Here is a 22,068-nt window from a genome sequence, read left to right as displayed (position 1 = left end):
GCGGAGGGGGAAGAAGCTTCCAGGGCTGACTGGGTTATGAGCAGGGGTTGTGGAAAGGGGTTTCTCTGCCCATAAAGTGGCTTTTTTCCCACCCCAGCGCGTCTTCTCTTGAAGGGGATGCTTTCCCAGGGGGTCTCGGCTTGTTATCTGTTCCCCACGCCGCCCTTCACCAGGAGGACGGATGTCACTTAGCGTGCCATCGAGTGGCTTCGCCATCGCCCGCCTTCCTCCGATTCATTTATTTTCTTTCCATCCCTCTTCCCACGCCAAAAACATTTCCTGGCGGCTTTTGCCACGGGCAACGCTCTGGGGATGGGCGGCTTCGCGCTCGCCGGTTGCGAGAGGGGGCAGGAACTCTGGTTGAAAAAGAAATGATTTTTAAAAAAAAGAAAAAAGAAAAGCGGGCTGACTTTTTTTTTTTTTTAGGGCTACAAACACCGCCGCTGCTCGGGGTGGGTCTTCTGTGCGTGTCTCCCACCACCGGGGCCGGGCCGGGATCCCCCCCCCTCCCCGCTCCCTCCCCTCCCGCCCCGACCGGGGCGGGAGGGGAGGGAGCGGGGAGGGGGGGGGGGGTCCCGGCCCGGCCCCGCGTTGCCCCCGCCCGGCGGCGACTCCGATCCCGGCCCCGCCGCTCCCGCTCCTCCTCCAGCTCCGCACTTTGCGTCTCTCCCGCCGCCGCTCTCAGTCAGCGGCGGGGCCGCGGCGCGCAGTGTCCCCGCAGCGGCCACCGCCGTTGTGTGTGTGCGTGTATGTGCGCGTCTCCCACCGCACACCCGGGTCTCTTCATGGCGGTCGCCCCCCAGCCCTAACCGGCCCCTCGGGGCCGGGGAGGGGAGGGGAAAGGCGGTGCGGGAAGTTGGCCGGAGGCGGTGCCCGCCGTTCTCCCGCCGCGGCAGCATGGCGCGGAGCGGCGGGAGGCAGGAGGCCGCCGCCGCCGCCACCACCGTCACCGCCGCCGCCCGGGGCCGCCGCCCGCGGGGCCGGGGGCCGCTCGGCCTCCTCTGCCTGGCCTTGGTTTGCGGGCTGGGAGCCGCCGAGGCGGAGTTCTCCATCCTGGACGAGGCGCAAGTTCTGGCCACCCAGATGAGGAAACTCGCCACCGAGGAGCTGGGGGTCGTCACCATGCAGGTACGGCCCGGCCCGGCCCTCGCCTCGCCTGGTTTTCCTTCCTTCCCTCCTTCCTTCCTTCCTCCACACGCTCTTCCCGATTCCTGTTTTGCCCTTTCTTTCTTCATTCCGGTCTGTCTTGCCTTCCCCCTCCGCGGTTCTTTTCTTCTTTGCAAACTTTCCCTCCCCCTTGCAGGGGCCGCACGGCTCTTCCCGGCCGGGCTCCCCTCAGCTACCGGCCCCGGCTCCCCTCAGTCCCCCCCGGCTCCCCTCAGCTACCGGCCCCGGCTCCCCTCAGTCCCCCCCGGCTCCCCTCAGTCTGCCCCGGCTCCCCTCAGTCCCCCCCGGTTCCCCTCATCCCCAGGCGGTTCCGCGGCAGGAGCGAGCGGGGCGGGCTGTGTGTGTGTGGGGGGAGAACGGAGGAACTCCTGTTTTATTTGTAATTTACACAATAGCAACGGGCAGAAGACGCCCCGACCCAAGTCCCGGAGGCCGGTTTTCACAGAGGGGTCTGAGGCCGGCCCTGGGGCAGCCGTCGGGCTCGCGGCTGGGCGCTAACCCGCCTCCGCCCGAGCATCCCTCTGCCCGCTGGCAGGAGCTGAAATGAGTCGAGTCCTGCCCGAAAACGCACAGATCGGGGTAAAGAAATGCTTCCCGTGCGTTTGGGCAAGTTTATTCAGACGCTGTAATTCAACGTCGGGATTTGGGTGAAGGTGGGTGATGAGGAGTCATTTGCATCTCGGCCGTCGAGGCTGCATCTTAAGGGGGTGTTTCGTGTAGGGACCGGTCGGGCTTGCGGGGTGTGCTGGTCCCTGCGGTACAGCTCTCGGCCACCGACCCTGCCTCGGGGGGGAAAGCGAAATCGGATCCACAGCGGCTTTCAGGGGAAGGTATGGTCAGTAGCAAATGCAGTTTTAAAAGCCTCCCAGATTGAAAAGGAGACACTTTCATAGGATCAGCAGGGGTCTCTACCCAAATGGCCTTTTATCTTCCCTAAACTGGCTTCATTCTCTCACCTCTGAAACATCATTGTGTTGGCCGGCCTCCTAGGGCTGCGTTTTGTCCGGGAAAACACTGAGCTGTCTCTTGTCCTTGATGCTAAGAAGACGGGGATTTAAATGACTTCACTTAACGAGGTAGATTATTGATGTACTGAATTCAAGGAAGTCACTTTTTTTCCTATGCCGTGCATACGCATGTATGTATTTCCCCTCAAAAGATAGGAGCGTAATCCTGTGAGGGGTGCAGTCTCTGGTTAATGCAAATAATAATTGTATTGCTAAATCTGTTTCTGGTGTTAAAAAAAAAATAATACAATCATCTCAATGCATATTGTCTTTGAAAAAGGAATTCATAAAAATATACATGGTTACCTTGCTGTGAAACACCAGCTAACTGTAGGATGAGCCAGGTTTTCTTTCCAAGAATTGATACGGACTCAGGAACAATCTGAATGCCGGTGCACAAGGATGCAAATAACGTTAAAACTGTGTTTACTGTTAGTTGGATATTTAAGGCCCCAAAGTAATTTAATGTGGTGAAACTGGCAGTTAAACTCTGAAAACCCTTTTCATACTGAGCTCTATTTTTATATGCTTAGTATTTTGGCTGCCTTAACTCCCATCAAGCTAATGCGCAGCCTGTCCTTTACTCTCCCCTGTAACATTATTACAGCTGTTTAAGATTAAAAACTGGTGGGAACAAACCTCCCCTGATTTTCGAAGCTTCTTTGCTGACCTCCTACAGTAGAACAAAAAAAATGTTATGACATGTGTCACTGCAGCCCGTCCTTCTCACTCGGTTTTAGGGCAGAATTTTCCTAAGCTTGCTCAGGTGGGGCTGAGTGTCGCTGGAGCAGAATTACCCTTTTCTCCGCTTGTGTGGGGCTGTCGGCGAGCGGTGGTGGGCTGGCGGGCACCCGGTGCCTGACGGTGGGTTGCCTGTGCCGCAGGACCGTGGGCGCAGCGGGGATGCTCGGGGCGATGCAGGCAGGTGCTCGCCGTGGCGAGGCTGTGCCCGGCCAGAAAGGAGGGGTGGAGGATTTCGGAAGAACATCGACAGCGCTTTTGGGCTTTAATTCGATATAAATCTAAGGGTGTTGTCCTGCGTTTAGAGGGCGATGTGGAGGCAGGCCTATTGAGAGGAAGTTGCGGTCGCGGGAGGAAGGTTTAATATCCAACCATTTGAGAGCTGCGGTTTTGCTTAAGTTTCATCAATTGTAGAGGAGGAAGCGGCAGGATTTTACGCTTCCCTTGCGCGCTCCCTTCGTGCTTTGGTCCCTGCCAGTTGTGTGTCCCACGTCTGCACATCCTGGTAACAGGCAGGAGGTGGTGTCACCAGCCGCTGCAGTGGGACGCGATTGTGGGAGAGGGCTTTGGCGGAAGGGTAGGTCTGAGCTGGGAGTGGGGAGGAAGCATCCAATGAGTGAAGGAGCAGGTGGAAATGCTTAAATAGAGTGAAGGTGAGAGGTTGGTTTGGGTGTGTTTGAGTCTGGAAAAGAGGAAATTGTAGACCGAGCCTCCATAAAGGCAGGAAGGGAGGATGAGGTGGAGCCTCCAGAGCGGACAGTAGAGGAGCAATGGAAGAGGTAAGAGGAGAACCGTGACGTTTCTGAGCCTTAAATGTCTGTGTAACAAATATGAAAGTTTTGAGATAGAAAATAGATAGAAAACTTAATTTCTGCTGGAGCAGCCATCAAGTGCTATAAACGAGATCCATCTCCTCTGTGCAGTACCGACTTTCTGAAATACATTCTTCTTCTACCAGTATTTCACGTAATTAGTCCAACAGCAATAAGGATTTAGTGTTTCTAGTCCAATCGCATTATTTTGCATTGCTGAGAGGAATGAGGTGCATGTACATCTGCATTGTAATAAAGGCTGGAGCTACAGGAGGAAATGAGAGATTTCTGATGCCAGCATCAATCTGACAGTTGTTTTTGGCACTCACCCCACAGATTTCTATTTATAGACACTTGCATGAGTGCATCAGTGCACTATCTGACTATTACCTTTAAGTAATGCTTTGTTTTCTCGCCTGTGTAAGTGCTCCTTTTCCATATATAAATTTATTCCTTGAATGATACTGCATGGAGCAGCTGAGGATAACGTATCCTAGGTGAGAACTGGTAAGATGCATCATTCGCTGGATGTATCGAACAGCAGTTTAACAATTTCGTACTTAAGTTTCAAATTAAAATGTACACATTTCTATCATACGAGGTATTAACTCAGTGAGAACACTTGCTGTGGGCTGCAGTGCAGAAGGGTATACGGGCATCTGTGTGTTACCTTCCTGGGCGTTATTCCTCCAGGAGTGGTTAAATATAGGAAGTTCATCGATTGTCTGACTTCTCTATTGCACCAATTAATTAACGTTCCCACTCCGTTTGACAGTTCTGCCAAACCCACAGTTAATGACATTGCAGTATCTTAATATCGCATGTATTTCCTTTTATGCGTCGGGGTATGGGGTGGTGTGTGCGTGTGCATGCTGGCACTTTTTTTTTTTTTTCCCTGATCAGTTCTTCCCAAAGTTCATCAGTGTTTCTTCAAAATAAACCGGGAACAGCCGCACCGCCATCTCTTACTGTCCTCTCTCCTTCCCGCGGGACGGAGGGTGCCACACTGTGACAGCGGCGGGGATGCTGTCCCTGCAGCAGGACGCAGGGACTGTACCCACTGTCACCTGTAACCGTTATCTTGGGGTTTTGTTAGTTAGGGCGCATGTTGACAGTGTCCATATTGTTAGCGGGAGCAGGTTTTGGCAGCAGGCTGCATCCTTGGAAGAGGACGTGCAATCACATCTCCGCTTGCCAGTCTGAGCAGCCGTATTACTTGTCATTACTCAGTAGACTTCATCTTAAACAGCCGAATGTCAAACTGGAGCTTGGTGAATGAGCAGCTCGCATGACAGTCCTGTAATATATTCTCCTGGGCAGAGCTGACACTCAGCAGTAATTAAAAGCTAAGCGACCCTTTATACTAAAATTATAACTAAATTGGCAGTTGTGCGTCATCTGGTCTGCTGGTGGAGTTTCACCATCTTTGTTACCTGGCTCGTTTGATCCTGGTTTGTCTGACGTTGTTGAAATTACAGAGTAGGTCGTTGGTTGAAAAAAATGAAATTCTTTGGTTGGGAGGTGAGGGCAGGAAAAGAATAAATCGGAACTTTTGTGAGCATTTTGTTTGCTTTTGGCAAGGTTTAACCCTCTAAATCTGCATGGGGCGTCCAAGGTGAGGACTATTTTCTGATAGTGTGGGGCAAGGTAACATCTCCGCCTCCAAAATGGGGCTACAATACTTGCAGTGAGAGTTGAAAGGATTAAGCGACGCTTTGAAGATGAAAAGCATTAAGTGCGTCTATAACTTTCAAAATGCATGTTGCTGTTTCTAGCCAGATAGTAACAAAAGTTACAGGCCCAGAGGGCCTTGAATATTTTTGAAGGCAGCTCTGCCGTCTTAATCCTTTACACTTACTCCGTGAAAGGAGCACAGCCCTTTCTCATTGTCTCTTACTGATCTTGCAAGTTGGAAGAAAAAAAAGTGCATTTTGACTCTGAAAACAGCAGTTTGCTGTTCATTTTTTTCCTGTGTGGGTGGGTTTTTTTTTTTTCTTTATATTAATACTTGCTTAGTTCCTGTAGTGATGTGTAAAATAATAAACAGCATAGTACAAGCTTCTCCAGGTTGATTGGCAAGCATATTACTTATCCGTTTTACTGATAACTTGTCTGGCCATATGTTTTTCAAGAAGAAGAGATTGTGCGCAGACCAGAATGACACGGAGATGGGTAGACGTCCCTGGGTTTATATGAGGAGGATGCTCTGACACCGTTGTTTTGAAAAATCCACGTTCTTTGAAGATTTCTGGGTGATGGCAATGAGTTGCAGTCACCGGAACTGTCCATTTATTTAATCTCTTTGAAAATGAACACTGACAGAATATGTTGGGTTTTTTCTAATGGGGTGGTCTTCTGGCTAATGACAGTGGATTTACGACTTAGAAGAGAGAAATCCCATTTTGAGCAGTACTGCAAACCAGTTCAGATACCAGAACTGTAATTCTCCATCTCTGAAATTGGGGGTTTCACACATTTCCCCACTTTCTGTGGCTGTTTACAAATAAGTCTGTCGGTGATTGTGAGGTACTTGCGCAGCAAGTGATGTAGACCACCGCAAGTCCTCCAGCGCTGGGTCTGAAACCTGGACCTCTGTGGACCCTCAACCGAATGACAGCACAGAAAACTGCTTCCCTTTTTCTTTTTTTTCCCTTTCATTTTCACATTATTCCCAGCTTGTGAAGCTGAAATACAATAGAAAAATGTAAGTAAGGAAGGCTGATAAATGTTTGACTATATTTTTTTTCTGTTTTTTTTTTTAAATTATTATGCGGTAGTAGTGCGCACTTTAGTAATAATTACAGAGTAGAAACCAACAGAGTAAAACCTCATCTGTTTTACATGATTATGTCTTGGTTTGAATCCAGTTACAGCAGCCTTTTTCAAGCCTGTCTGAAAGCCCAAGACTGCTGCTGTTTTTCATCCTGTTCCACACGGATTCTTTTTTTTTTTGGCATGAAACATTTCAAAAAGATAGAGAGAGGTCCTGGTGGAAGGGCGGTGAAAATGGCTGCGCGTAGGAGACCGAATCTGAATTTTTAATTAGGCTTTGAGTTGTTCCTTCAAAGTGTCGGGACATCGTTAGTGATGTAAGTCTTGTTGCATTAGCGAAGACTGACGTTTCACTTCAGACGGGGAGAATGCAGCTGTCCTGTGCAGATAAAAGTTGCCGAGCGTGGTGCAGCAAGGTGGGTTGCTAGATAATTAGCTGTCCCCTGCGCTGCTGCGACGAAGGACCCTGCCAGTCGTGGTGGGGACCGGAGGGGTTATTAGCAGCAAGAAATCCACGTACAGCGTAAAGCGACTGGGAATCTCTGAGCTGTGGCAGGGCTGATAACATGTATGTTAAGAAGGCGCAAAAGTAAATACAGCGTGTGTTAGCCCACTTCTTTTCTCGGCTTAATTGGGCAGAGGAGGAACGGTTAGTGCCTGGTGATCTGAATTTAGCAGAGAAGCTGCTCTGCTACTGGTAGCTTGCCCAGGCACCGGTGAGAAAAAATGTAATGCTTATTGTCAAATAAAATCAAGTGCTTCACCTTCTTTCAGACAGAAAGGCAAGATGTGTTTGAGAATGGAAGGAAATGGGAAATATTAAAAGATACTTCTGCTTTGTGTGGTTACCAGTTATTATTTTATGTCTGTGGATAAAAGGAAGTGTTAAGTATTAATGCATTCTTTTTTGTTTAACAGTTAGTGTTTTCTGTTCATCAATTATTGGTGAATAATTGACAAAGAGATCGTAGAATCATAGAATGGTTTGGGTTGGAAGGGACCTTAAAGACCATCTAGTTCCACCCCCTTCCATGGGCAGGAACACCTCCCACCAGACCAGCTTGCTCAAAGGCTCATCAAATCCCCAAATGGTTGGAGCCTTGTCATGTGTGGAAGCGCCCAGCTATAAGGAATTATCCCCAATTTCTGTGTGTCCTTTGTCAGGACGCTGCATAGTTTGAACTGCTCAGGGCCGGGGTGTGGGGCTACCTGAGCGCGAGCCTGGCTCTCCGTGAAGCCTGTTGATGGCAACGTTTCACAGGTCAGAGCTTGGGGGGGCTTTGCCGGGGACTTCATTTTCTGTATGTGGATACTATAGCTTAAAAATTGAAATTTCAAGTAACTTATTTGATGCCTCAGCCTTTGCTTTGTCTGTCAAAAATTCTGCTGAGGTTTTGACTAATGGCTGTACTACCTCTTGTCGTACTGTAAGCTTAATGCAGAACAAAGTACGGAGAGGCTGCATTCTGCAGTCATCACTTTCATGTAGTTTATTGTTGTTCATTAACGCTGCGTGTTAATGAAATCTGAAAGGGTATCCTTGTACTCTCTTTCCCATGGAAAAGAGAGTTTAATGACAGTGATACTTAACCCGGTGTCTGTTGTGAAAGCATGTCTTTTCTAATATAAAATAGAATGCATGCTAGGTCATTGCTTCAGTCTTGCATTATGTGTGTTCTTCCCTGGTACAGATTTCCGTATGATACTGTATGTCTAATTTAGCAGAGAGAAGCTGAATTGACTTTTGAAATAATCACAGTGGCATCAGTCAATAATACTCATTTCCAATCCCATGAAAAATTTTAATGGAGTCACTTTTATCAACTGCCTGGAAGGTCTCTGTAGAGTCTCCCAAGTGATTTTGCAAAAGTATATTTGCACAATTACAATCATTAGTACAAACAAACTATTACATCTCCCTTTACCAGCTTCTCAGCCAGAAGCAGCTGATAAAACCAGCTTTTTCGCTAGTGCCGTTTCCCTTTGAGCACAGGGAATTGCTCAGCTTTGACTATGTGATTTGAAGCTGCAACCATTCTACTAGTAGAGCAGAAAAGCTGTAGCAGCTTTTTGAGAAAAGCTGTAATTTTACTTCTGGCATTTCTGCGGAGCTCTCTAGCCAGTGCTTGCTTTCCGGTTTTGGCCATCTTTTGCACATACTCCTGCGATGCAATAGGAATTTTCAGCTATACTTACGATCGTCACAGGTGGGAATGAGGCCAGGGAAAAAGGCTTTAAAATAGACACATCTGGAAGTTGCCATAAAGGTTTCTAGAAGCTGGAGTGCCTTAAACAGAATTTCTTGTGCGTTCATCCTGGTAGGGTTACGAGAGTATTTTTGTGCCCTTTTTTTGTGGATTTCAGACCAGGTTGTGTCCAGAGGTGAGTTCAGTTGATGATGATGTGATGGTACCACACCAAGGGGCTGGGGTGCTCCCACGACCTCCCCGTCTCTGCTTCACTCCCTCCTTCTGTTGCTTTCACCAAAGGAAGTATTAGAAATATTTCCTCTTGGGCCACACTTTTGCCTCAGAAGTAATATCGGACAAAGCCTGGGGATGAGGCAGAGGGGAGAAGGGACAGACTCCCAGAAATAACTACAGTGGGAGCCTGTTTGCCTGGAGCAAGTCCAGGCTCTGAGCGAAGGCTGGAAAGGGCTCACCGGTGCTTGGGAAGATTCCACAGAGAGCCGGGAGGGCTCTTTGCCTTTTATTTGTTGGAAAATAAAGGAACCCCAAGTTGTGGCTGTCAGGAGATTTTATCATAGCAGACTTTCCTTTTGTGTGAGAGTAGCATTTGGTACTAAAATGACCGACAAGTTAGCAAAATAACTTGGTTTTAACCAAATAAGCAGCGGTCTTCACCAGTTCTTTCCCAGAAGCCGTGTTAGCACAAGAAAGATCAGGTTTGTGATCCCTACACGCTTGTGATCGTTTCATCTCCTTCCGCCTTACCGTGTGGTGGCAGTTGGGTGTGAAAATCAGTCAAATAGTGCTACAGCCGCAAGGAGAGGTGTGCAGCATCCGGATGATGGCATGGCCTGCAGTGATGGCAGAGCTGCTCCTGGACAAGCACCATTCCATGTCTGCTGCGTATCAGGTCGTGTCCTGCGGCGTGGGACGGTTCAGCTGCTGATGCCGCATCCCAAACCTGGCTGCTGCTTTGGGAACAGGAGAAAGCCCAAGTCCCTGGCAGAGACCTGTTGTCTTTGACTTGCACTAGTACTATTTTGCCTTGAAACAGCACAGAAGAGAAAAAACAGTGTGTGATGCTTTTCAGGGTGAAGTAGATGGTGAGATGTTGTGTGCGTTGGCAAGCATCAGGTGAGGAGCACTTTTTGGGAATACTCTACAACAGCCACCTTGGTATGGCTATGGAGGCGTGCGTTTTGTGGGAGCAAAATTAAGTTTGCCTGAAGTGTTTTATTTTAGTGGTAGCCCATCCATTGCAAATCAACAGATGGGCAAATGCTGGTGGAAGATTGGTACAGAAGAATGTAGTTTTCAGGATATTTTTGTTGTTTTGGTCATGGTCAGTGAACTAGCCCATTATTTTCCCTTGTCTTTTTCTGAATCAGAAGTCATATGGGATTTCTGACTTTTGATTTTGGAGACCTAAATACCATTTGGAGGAAAAGAAGGAAGCGGGATCTCTCATCGTTGCAGGGAGTGTAAAATGGAGGAGGAAAGGCCACTTCAACTCAGTGGATCCTAAATTGCAGTTTGGTGTTTTGTTAGCGGTGGAGGCTGGAGCGGGTGCGTGTCTGCAGGTTCAGCTCCCAGTTGACAACAGCTGGCACGGTCAAGCCCTCATGGACTGGTGTATTCGAGAGAGGCCAAACCAGCATTTTAGAGACAGAATATTTGTCTGGTACGAAAGGCATACGAACGGTAAAACAAAAGGATATTTAATTTGATGACAATACATTTAACAATTGTAACAATGAAAGAATATTTAATTTAAACATGCTACAACTGCGGTCTAGGTAGTTAGACTTCCTTGGGCATGTTGTTTCCCCTAAGAATCGTGTGTAATGTGAATTTCTTAGTTGTCTTTCACATATTTTGCTAGTGGCTATCCAGGACTTTTGTGGGATTTATTCCCTTGGTCTGGTTTGGTGGAGTTCAGCTACAGAAAACATTTTGCAGGGAAAACTGTACTTTCTGGTGCAGGCAGGAAGATGGGAATAAGCACGGAGGATGGCTAGTTCGTCACGTTATCCAGCAGTGGTCAGGCATCTGCTTTTAAACTGGAAATTTCAAAGTCTTCAATCTGTTTGATTAAAATCAGAAAATGTTATTCCTGGATACACAGTCTCTTGTGTCTTTCTTAAAGACAATGATTTTTTTGGAAAGTAGTTAATATTCAAATATATTTCAGGAGGAGGATGAAAATCGCAAACTTTCCAAACTTTTTTAGCTGTAGGTTGGCTTCACCAATCTCAAGTTCTCAAATATAAAGCTAGCGTCACGTTGCTGTTGTGTTTTATGTGGCCCTAGATGATGTTGGTAGCTGCTCGGAGGGATGTGCTTGATAGTCTTGAAGTTGTTAAAAATTAGCTGAAGATGCAGCTGTTCTTGGCAGAGGTACCCATCCTGCGCAGAGCTCGCTGCGGGACTGTGGGTTTGTATTCCAAAAGTTGTGTTAGTTTTTTAACATTTTAGATGCCAACATACTGATGATACTGTATTTCCATTAAAACTACTGGATGCAAAGCCAAAATTAAAATAACCCCAACATAAACATAATGGTAGATAGCTAGCTTAATAGAAATGGGTAGTCATTTATTTCTGTTTGGTAAAAAATTGAATCTAATGAATTTTAAAATACCGATTCACCATGATGTCACGTAAATGTGATTTTACCTCCCCCTTCGTATTTATGTATTTATTCAATAAGTTGTTGACTCTAAGTCTAAAATACATTTAAAAAAATATGTTCTGGTAATTGCAACCTCAGACTTTCAAACGCCGTGTTTTCATATATGTCCAAGAATAGAAAGTCAGCCTCTAAAAATAAATGAAACCCAACATACACCGCCATGGTTTTCAGTGTCTGAAATAGAGGATTTCTCTTCGAGGAGCAGAGGTGCAGCAGCTATTTTGAGAAGGGAAGAAGACTTGGAGTCAGGATGAAATGAATGCAGACCTGCTATGTGAAGGCTCGTTTGAAAAGTAAGACCTGCTGAGTGTGCTCTCTGCGCGTCGAGTGTGTCATCTGGATGATTTATTACAGCCTGAAAATTCATGCTAAAGGGGAAGAGAAAAAATAAGTAGCTAGAAAGGGATAATACAGTCATTAAAAATGTTAGTAGGGAAGTACATTTTTTTGGGATTCCTTAGAAATGCAGTGAAAGCTGTTGTCTGCTCTGAGCCGAGTTAGACAAGAGCTGCGTTGCTAGATGAGCATATAGTGTAGGTCAGGCTAATTCCAGGCTCTTACCTGTTTTTTATTAATCCACACCTTGGTGCAGCTTTGATACAGAAAAATGTTATTGTGTGTTCAAGGCCTTTGCCCGCAAACCTTGACCCATCGGGAGGCGTAGGGCATTCCCATGAAGTTGTACTTGAGGCTCTCTGATGCAGACCGAAGGTGCAGCAGAGCTGGGTTTCTGCTGCCTTCCAGCATCGCTCTGCCATTTCCTGACCTCTTGTTTGCTTGTTTTTGTTGTTCCCTGTCTCCTTGCTTTCCAGAACGACCAGTGCACTGGAAGCAATTTCCCCGCCCCTGGGCATCAGATGAGCGCTGAGCCCTCCTCGGCGCGACCGTGGGGCTGAGGTGGTCACTTCGCAGCTCTGGTATGGCAGAGGGACGCACCTCTCCAGTCAGCGCAAGAAATAACACGATTGTAACAGATTCCCTGAAATTTTGCACTTGATGAAAGATATCCCTGAGGGACTGGCAGGGAGCTGGAAGCATGCCTAGCGCTGTGAATGTGTAGACCTGAAGGTCTGCAGAGCACCGTCTGCATGACAAAACCCAGCAGTTTTGCAACCATCCGCTCTCGCTCTGTGTCCACAACCAGGAGCTGGACTGGGTTTCTGCCGCTGCTGCTAGGAGACATTTCCTTTTAATACCGAAAACAGATTCACGGCCTTTTTGGGATTCTTGCGCTTGAAATAAGGTTAGAGGCAATGTTAGCATCGAGCTCCAGGTCTGACTGCCTGCATGTCCAAAAATATATTTAAAATATTAAAACCTTGCTGTAGCAAGTCTGTGGTGAGCTGCAGATCCTGCAAAGGCCGGAATGCGAAGCTGGCCTACAGCCATACCCACGCTGGTGAAGATTGTCAACTTGTGGCCTTGCTTTGATGCAGAAAGAAAAAAAGGCAGATTCTTTTTTTTTTTTTTTGCCTTTCGGTGGACAGACAATAACTTGCTTTCTCACAGGGCTGGCAGGAACTTTATGTCTACCTGACTTAGTTATTCAAAATCTTGGGAGATGCTCAGCCCCTGTGGGCAAAGGAAAGGAAGGAAAAAGATGTAGAAAGGGGTATAACGGAGAAAGCAGAGAGAGTGGCTGTTTACTGCTTTGGTTTTGATGAGAGCAGGAGCAAATGCTCAGGAATGGCAGCTCACCAGCTCATCCTGACGCCACGACGAAAGAGCACGATCTGATCAAATTTTATTTATATATTTAACTTTCCCGTTGCCAGCCCGCCAGAGCGGAGACGCTGCTGTCCCCCGAGCACCGTGTTTGGTGCAGGTACGCTGTCAGGGCTTGAATCGTCCTTTCCGTTTTATCCCTGAACGGTGCTGGGTGCGCAGCGGTCATGCTCCGAGGTGCCTGTGTGTCACCAAATAAAGAAATGAAAGCCTTAAACCGCACAAAGTACACCTTCATCTGTCGTTGCGGGTACCAGCCCTATTTGAGTATTACTGCAGAGGAGTTGTGAAGCATTCCCAGCTACTCATTTTAAACCCCAGTTTTCTAGTAATAGACTTAAAAATCTTATTGTGTAGTTGAGTTAGTGACTGAGTCTTCACTTTATAATCTCTTTATAAAAATGTATGCACATTAACAGGACGTATTTAATAGACACACTGCCTAGATGAAAGGGGGCTTTGTGGAAGGAGGCTTTTGTGCGTTTCTGGATCTCTCAGCAATTCCTGCGGAGCTTCCCAAGTCTGGCTGACACTGAGCGGCAGAGGAAAAGACCTTCTCGCTTTCAGCTTGAATGGAGAATAATGGGGAGCGAGATGGGAGTGGGGGAGGGACCCCCGCTCCCCGACGCGGGGGCCATTGGTACGGGCACTCACCAGCGGAGCATTTAACACGTTTAGTTCTTCCTACCCCCAGCTGGGGCTTTGCATTTGCAATGAGCTCTCTGCTACCCTGGCAGCACAAGTGGGTCTGCGGCAACAATAGCGGCTCCCCAGCCCGGTGAAATTGAGACAACTTTTCTCAGCCCAGGTAGTCCCTTTAATTCTGGTTTGGTCCACGGATCAGATTTGTCTGTAATGGCCACTTACCAGAATAGCATTTGATTTATTTTTATTTTCTTTTTTTTTAAATTGAGATCTGATGCTATCTTTCATCTTTCATTTAATCCCTCAGCTGGATTTTGGTATTTTTTTTTTCTATCTGTGGTGCACCACAGATTCTTGGCGAGAAAAAGGTTTTCTTTCTCAAAAAACAAGGCTGCAAGGTCAGGGATATGTTCAGTTTGACCTGGCAAATGTCTTCGTGACAACAAGAATCTAGCGGACATCTAATTAAGTTTCCACTAGCAAAACGAACTAAACTTCAACAAAAAAAAAATCTTGAAGTTCTCTGACAAAGACATTTCCTTTTGCAGTTGCTGCTAATTCACGTGCTCTGGAGGGTTACAAGCAGAGAAAGCTTCGCTTTAGTCCCATTGCAAGGACCCCAGAAAATGCATTCTAGTTCGGAACCATCTGAGTGAAGATCCACAGAGAAGATTATTTAAAAAGGGGGGGGGGGGGCAAAAAAATAAGCACCACACACACTTTTAATTAGGATAATAAAGCTGGCCAGATGTGATGGGGTTTCTAATTTGGTCAGATGGTCTGTCCCCAGAGGGAAAGGCGGTAGGTGTGCTCTGTGTATTATTTCTTGCCGGTCGCTGTGCGAGTGCTGCTCGCGTATTTCTAACAAAACAGCCCGATGAGGAAGAGCCGGGGGCTGCTGGTGTTTGGGTACCTCTAGACAGATCTGTGTTGACAGCAGTAACTCTTGCAGTGTCCCTCACCTCTGCTTCTTGCCTTGCACCCCAGCCGCCTGTCTTCATCCAATTCCTCCTGTTTGCCGATGGTTTTTCAGCTGTGGTCACAGCTGCAGACTCCATCGTGTCAAGAAAGAGCAGAAGTAGGTCTGTGTGTGGCGTGAGCGTCTGCAGGTTCCCCCAAAGGGTAAAGCAGTTGGTTGTGCGGTGGCTGAGAGCGAAAGCTGAGAGCTGAGGACTGGGATACACCCCGGCACCTTCAAAGAGGTCTGTAGGTATTAAACTGGAGTATGTCGCAAGAGGAACAGGCACGGCCAAAGTTGAAGTGAATCAGGGGTGAAAGGCAGTGGGCTGGGCTCGCTCCGTGTTCCTGTAAGACTTCAAAGCACTTCTTGTCTCAGGATAAACTGAGATATTATGCATTGATACCATTGTTCTGATTGAGAATTTAATCTTAGGAATTGAAAAAAGCTTTTTTGAGACAAATCATTCAACACCTTTTTGCCAGCAGCCCCAGCATGAGCACGTAGCTTTTCTGTGTGATGAAACCAAATGAGCAACCAACCTGTTAATTTTTGAAGGAAGGCATAATCCCTTTCCAGGTGTGTTTGTATGTGGATGCATTCCAGGTACTGCGCCCTTTCCTCAAGCTCCCCTTACCACAGAAAAGCTCTATAAGTGATACATGTATATTGTAAGTGATATCTTTGATTTAATGCCCCCTCTAAGTGGGGGCTCTCTGTCTTTCCCTGTTACCCCCGCCATTTAACTCCGTGTTTGAGGAAGTGCATTACATGGATATGGATATGTGTGCAGCCTTATGGTCTCCCTCTTTTTTCATCAAAACAGAAGAAAATACGGCAAAGGACTAAGGTATTCTTAAGTCATTGAGTGATTTCTTTTTTTTTCGATTTCCTTTATTTATCCCCCATTTTAAGCATAAAAGCTCACCAATTCATGAGCTTTCCATGTATTTTTTTCATTAGATAGAATGAACCTGAGAGCCTGTGGTCGTAGCGTGTTAATTTAAAAAAGAAACGAGGACTTGTGTCCTGCGGGGTTCAGAAACTGGAGATGGCAGCACCGGTTGCTGGAATCAGAAATTAGCCATTTCTTCAGTAATGTGGATATAAATAAATTGGCAGTTTTCTACCATGGGCTGTCCCTGCTCCAAATTTCTCCTGATTACAGTTCCTCAAAACCATGCTGTTATTAAAATGATCAGTGGGATTGAGACTGATCTTGTAGGTTAAGAACGGTATGTTGCAAGGTGGTGTGAAAGTTTTAAGTTTAGAACTTGTGGGAATTAAGTCATTTCGGATTAATATTGGCAGGAAGTTCGTCAGGAGCACGGAGCGCGGGTTTCCGGGCTATCACCCAAGTAATCTGCTTTATTTTAGTGCATTGCATGCGGGTTCAGGGTAACGGTTCATGTTAATATCTTGCTAGTTGGAGATGAATAAACAAAAATATATGCTGCATCACTGCAAATCTCACCTTTCACTAGGCCTTCCATGGGCTTGGGCTGGTTGCACAAATGTGATGTTATCTGTAAAATTTGTATCTGTTGAAATTTGTCATCTTTGTGAATTTGGTGTCTTTCGTAAGGCTTTTTGTGGCTTTACCAGTCAAGCGCAACTCTTTTGTAAGAATGAAATTCAGCAAGCTTTGAACTGTTTTTGCAAAAGCAAGAGGTAATTGAGATTGTTAGTTTCTAAAAGGAGGTATTTGGAGTAGATAAAGCACCTGAAACTTCTGCGGTTTGATAGCAAACCCCTATATAATTATCTAATGGTTTTCTATCCTACTGGCTTAGTGAAATTCTTAGAGAAACACACACAGTGTATGCTGTACGGTAGTACTGTGAACTATAAAAAAGCATACAAATTCTGAAAGCTAGAGATATTTTCTCTTTTTTTTTTTTTAAATCATTTATTTCATTGCATATTCGCTGCAGATGTTGTGTTCTTCACATTTGATCTTCAGTTTCTTTACGGGCGAGTTAGTTGAACGTTGAATTGAAAATCAGGTTCCTAGTTTGTCAGATGAAGATTTCTCATGAAGAATAACTTATTTATTTTTTTTATAACTACTGCATGCTTTGCAGACTGGGATAATAAGTATTCATTTTTTTTTTTTTAATCAGAAAAAAACCAGTATTATTGTTATTACTATTTTATTTTTGGTGACTAAAAACTGCAACAGGAAGTGACCCGAGACACAGTTTCCATGACACCCTCTCACTTGAATCCAGTTTTCGAGAAGATGAAAGGCCAAAGCAGTCTTTTGATAGTGAGCAGCTAATTGGGTGGCTGATAGAGGCAGGTTTTTCTATGTGAAAAAAATAAAGGAGAAAAGAAGTGGAACAGCTGTGTTTTGGTACATATGTATAATCCCAGATAAAACTCTCCACGGACAAGGAAATATAATAGTGCCTTAGTGAAAGGAAAATTAAGAATCTTTGAAAGCATAAATGTGGCTTTTTGGGAGGAGCCTGTATTTAAAATACAAATCAACTGGAACAAAAGTGTTAATAAATAATGGATTTGTAAAATCAGAACAGGACCTCTGGCTCTGTGCAAAATGCGGTGTTGGGTTTTGTTTCTGTCTAGGCAAATCCCAAGAAAATGGCAATGTGCTCAGGTTTTTTTGCTGTTTCCTTTTCTCTGTGTGTTCCTACCCAGAGAGATGTGTGGAAGGAGCAGTGTGCAGCCGCGTCTGCTGTTACCGCAGCTCGTCCAAGCGTAGTTCATGGGCTTCCTCACTTTTCATCACTCCTTTTGCTCCTTCTCTAATTGTGTGTGTTAAAAATGTCACCGTGCAAAGCAGAATGCAGAAATTTGTATTTTTGGAATATAAATTTAAATCTGAGAAGTCTCTTCGGCTGATAATGGGGATATTGATCAGGGTGTTAATGCACATGTAATCTGTATGGTGGACAATAACCTTCCAAGACACAGCAAAGGTGATAAATATTTAAAAATAGCGTGAAATACTTAGCACAAGGACTTTTTTTGAGAAATGATTCGTATCTCGGGTAATAAAGCAGATTAAATGCTAGATACTCAGACAGTTTTAAATGAAGTTTATTTTACTTTCTGGGACTTGACACAATATGAAGCGAGTGCAGGTTCCCTAAATCCATATGACTGGATAGGAAAAGACAGTACAGGTCCTGCCTTGTTCATTCTTCCCTCTGCCATCCCACTTGGCTTGGGAGCTCCAGATGTCCGAATAAATTATTTCTCCTCCAAAAGTGGGTGGTTTAAGTTGATAAACTTATAAGCCTGTTACTAATTGGTTTCTGGCATCTGTTTTTGATTTGAGGGACAAGTCCTGAAGGAATCCTAATGAGTTGTAGAGCGAGATGTGAGTGATGAGGGTGCAGTTTCTAAGTGGTAGTGTTTGCTTCGGCTACGGCACCTGTAGGTGTTGTAATTTGTATCTCTTAAAACATAGGCAGTGCGCTACAATTGATGACTTTTTCTCTTTATAAACTGTTCGTAAAATTGTCCTATCTGGATACTGAAGTGAGAAACTAGGTTTTTAAAGTTCTTGCTTTAATTTCATGAAAATAGAAGGTGCAAAGGACAACTTAACTTGCAATCATATTGACTACAGTTTCAGATTTACTCCAGAGAGCAAGTAACTCTGAGTTGTGGATTCAGACACAGGCTGTAGTTAGATGCTTTGGCAGATGACGGCACATCCAGCCTCGTGGCCAGCTGCTGCAGAAGGAGGAGGAGGTGCTCCTGGCATGTGCTCCTGCCGTGTCGGATCTACAGTTTGTAAGGCTGAAGGCTGAAGAGCAAGCTGATGAGAACCTGCTTTATTTTCAGCGATGATCTGTCAGACTGACTCATCCTACAGCCTAGTGCCTAGTTCTAATAGCAAGCCATGTGTTCAGGAGGGTCACGAAAGCAGTTGAGCTGCTCCTGCCTGCTGAGAGGAGAGGGTCTTGCTTGCCCCTCCACCGCCCCCAGGACCATGGTCCATCCCTTGGGCTCCCTGAGCTGGCTGCAGCCACCCGTGAGTGAAACACAACTTCTTCCACCCACCCTGGGTTTAGCCTGGGCTTTCATGAATGGTTGGATGGATTTTCATGGCTTGCTCTGTCTTCAGTAGGTGTTTTTCTGTCCAGATGGAGAAGATAATTGTTGTATCTAATGTGTTTCTTGCCGCCGTGCGTGGGTTACCTTTGTTTTCCCATGAAGTTTTGAAAACCTGGAAGGGAAAGTTGCTGTAGGAACGTTTTGAGGTCACTGTCGTCTCGGGACCTGGTGTGCTCTTCATGGCCATGTGGGACCCTGTTGCTCCTGGAAGTGTTTCCAGCTGGTTAGTGCTATTTCCATGCATTGCTTTTTCCTTCTGAACTTCTTATGCAGAATATGCCATGTAGGTTGGCATACTTCAAACTAAGTGAAATAGTCTGGGTTTTATCTCCTGAATATCAAAGCGAGCCTTTTTTGAATGCGGGAGATTAGGATCTCCCCAATGAAAGCTATCTAAGCCAACAGTTGCTAGTCTTTCACAAAGACTTCAATGGTTCACGAACCTAAAAATCTGCTGCACCATCGGTAAACAACCAACAGGAGATGGGTCTGGAGGAATTTGGCACAGCCCTGGCTTATTGATGTAAGACCTTTTTGCTATGCCACCACGCGCTCATAACTTCTTGCAATGGTAAGGAAGCGGCTTCAACATAAATAAATAAAACCCTCTAAAACCAGCTTGACTGCTAGCGTTGGGCAGCTCCTCTGCCTTCTCATATGAAGATCTTATTAGGCAACAGCTGTGGTCCCGCTGCCAGTTTTCCTCTGCAGACGAAGCCTGGGGGACTGCTCGTTAGCTCCCTGCCTGCCTGCCAGAAAGGAGCATGTAAAATTAATACACGAAGAAAGGGCCGCGATCTGACACCGCGGGAATGCAGGTGGGCTGGAGTGATGCGCGGGAATTAAACTAACGTGCTAATCGTGCTCCTCGCAGGAGGCTGGCTGCTCTCTGCAATTGCACTATTTTCTGCTATAATAACCCCGGTGGGTTTTCCCCAACTCTTTCCAGCTCTTTCCGCTGATAGAGCCTTTAAATATTGTGGTTTATGTGAGAATTTTGGTGAGTGTTTTGTGGGAATTTTGAGAAATAGATAGGTGTTCCCTGCTTTCAGAAATTGGAAAGTATTTCTTTATGAACACAGCGTGGTGTTTGCTGCCACTCCTGTGTGACGGTGCGGTGTCGAGAGTGTCATTTCCCAGGAACAGTCTCTGCAGCTGGCAGAAATTTCTGTGCACTTTGAAATTTTGAAATCCAATCTCGTGCTTGTGCTGTCAGTGTGGAGCTTCCTTATGGCACTCCTTTATTTTTCTTTAAAAGCTGAAATTTTAATATTATTCCCAGAGCATATATTCAGCTGTTTTGCTCAGTCATTACATGTGCATTGTGAGAGGATGAAATGAAATAAAGTCAATCTGGTGTTGAGCGTGGGAGGCGGAGGGTGGCGTGTTCCCGTGTAGCTGTGACAGTCTACGGCTCCTGCCACCCCGGGGATCATCCCTCTTTCCCTGTCCCTTTCTTGTAACAGATCTGTTTTATCTGAGATTAAATGAAATCAACCTGAAAATGAAAAACAGTAGCAAGATGTTCCAGAAGCAGCAATTTAATTATAATTTTGAAACTTAGTGCTAAAGAAAACAAGTATTTCATATAGATGCTGTTGCCAGAGCCCTGCTAAAATGAATTTATTATCATGAGTAATTTGTCTGGAAGATGTTTAGCAGTCAGGAAATATGCTATCTTTTTTGCACCTTTTTTAATGTTTATCTTCGGAACAGGTGGACCAATAACTGCTTAATAAAGGTGTTGGTGTTAAATTCAAGCGGCTATAGAACAAGTAGATTGGAGACTAAGCAAAATGCAGTTTAGCCACAGGGAAGATAAAGTTGAGAGAAAAAAATGGGAACCCAGGTCTCATTTTCAGTAGTACTGGTCTACATCACTGTAATGGTGTAAGTGCCTCGGGGGGGTTGCATATGTGATTTATTTACATTGGAGGGTCTTGTATGCTTCCAGCGAGGCACAAAGCAGTGAGGAAATGAGTGTTAGGCTTAGCCTGATGGGTTTTATATTTCGTCAGCTGTACCACTTGGTAAGTATTGTTTTTAGCAGTCATCTTTCTTGCAACATGCCGTGTGATGAGTTCTGAATTTCCACATGTCCAGCTGCGTTATGCTGGTTTCTGGAAGTCAGATTGCACCATGACACCCCTATTGCATGCCAGAGAATCTCTTCGTGTAGCAAATTTGGGGTGAAACCTACCACTTTGCACAACGCGGGCAGCTCAGTGATAGTCACTGAGTGATTGCTACTGAATATACCGTGGTCCGTTCCGTATTGAACGCTTGACATCCCTCAGGGACTAACAGTGTCGGTACGTACCGTGTGCGTTTGGTGTTGCAGCTGAAGAACTTCAGAGGTTCCTTCCTTGGCTGTTTGCCCCATCTCTGCGCTGAGGGTTGCCTCAGCAGTAGTCATGTTAATGCAATTATTTGTGGGGCTCTAGTATAAACCGTATCCTTGAAATGAATCCCTGGGATTGCAGGGGTTCCGCACAGCCCCAGCAAACAGTGGTGCTGGCATGGCAGAAGTGCTAAGGTGGCTATTTCTTAAGGCAGATACACTGCTTATGCCCGCGGATATATAACTAGACCGTTTGAAGTAAAGAATAATTGTGTTTTAAAAGTCGCCAGTTTTGAGATGGGTGATCATTGTATGCCGGCCTCAAGGAATTCATCCTTCAGAGGCTCATTCTTGTTTGTTTTGGTGTGAAAAGTGCGTTGCCGAGAGGTTCCTCCTCGCCCTGCTGCTGGCTGGGCTGCTGGGATTGAACTTCAGCAACATGCACCAAGAAGCAGCACCTTAGTCTTTGAGGACCGAGCACCGCTCATGAAACAGCTAAAAATAGTATTTTGGAGTAGCTTGGACTGACTAGTGACTTTCTGAAGTTGTAAAACACTTTTGTCTGCGATATTATCAGGAAAAAAAGATCCGAGAGTATTTGTGACAAAAGACTTAGAAAACAACGGGGGAAATGATTTAACGAACCCTATGAGATGTTTTCCGGGCAGAACTTTGTTTTGTTAAATCACAAAGAAATACTGCTTTATGAAGGGTTATTATCCCAGGCTTAAAGCCTGAATTTCAGACTTCACAGCGAGAGAAAAAGACATTTTAATCCTGCTTGAAGTGCAAGCCTCAGCACAGCTATAACGCTTCCACCAGGCCTTTCACTGGGTGTATCTGTCTTATTTCAGCACGGCAGGGGCAAGTCAGTGGTGCAGGATGGTCGGTGCTGAGGACCCAACATGCCACGTGTGGCTTGTGAACTAA

The 22,068-nt window shown here is 45.8% G+C and overlaps 1 protein-coding gene across 1 annotated transcript in view; it reads left to right on the top strand.

Annotated features, from left to right (window-relative positions):
- Nucleotides 1-608: 608 nt before the first annotated feature.
- CACHD1 (cache domain containing 1) overlaps nucleotides 609-22,068 on the top strand; it is a 113,201-nt gene continuing 91,741 nt past the window's right edge. Inside the window, exon 1 of the mRNA XM_063343752.1 lies at nucleotides 609-1,128. Within this exon, the coding sequence (XP_063199822.1) occupies nucleotides 898-1,128 (231 nt within the window). The 5' untranslated portion in view covers nucleotides 609-897. The remainder of the gene's footprint in view (nucleotides 1,129-22,068) is intronic.

The sequence above is a fragment of the Chroicocephalus ridibundus genome, chromosome 8 (assembly GCF_963924245.1).
Source record: "Chroicocephalus ridibundus chromosome 8, bChrRid1.1, whole genome shotgun sequence".
NCBI lineage: Eukaryota > Metazoa > Chordata > Aves > Charadriiformes > Laridae > Chroicocephalus > Chroicocephalus ridibundus.
The sequence above is the reverse complement of the archived record's forward strand: the minus strand, read 5'-3'. Positions and strand labels throughout refer to the sequence as shown.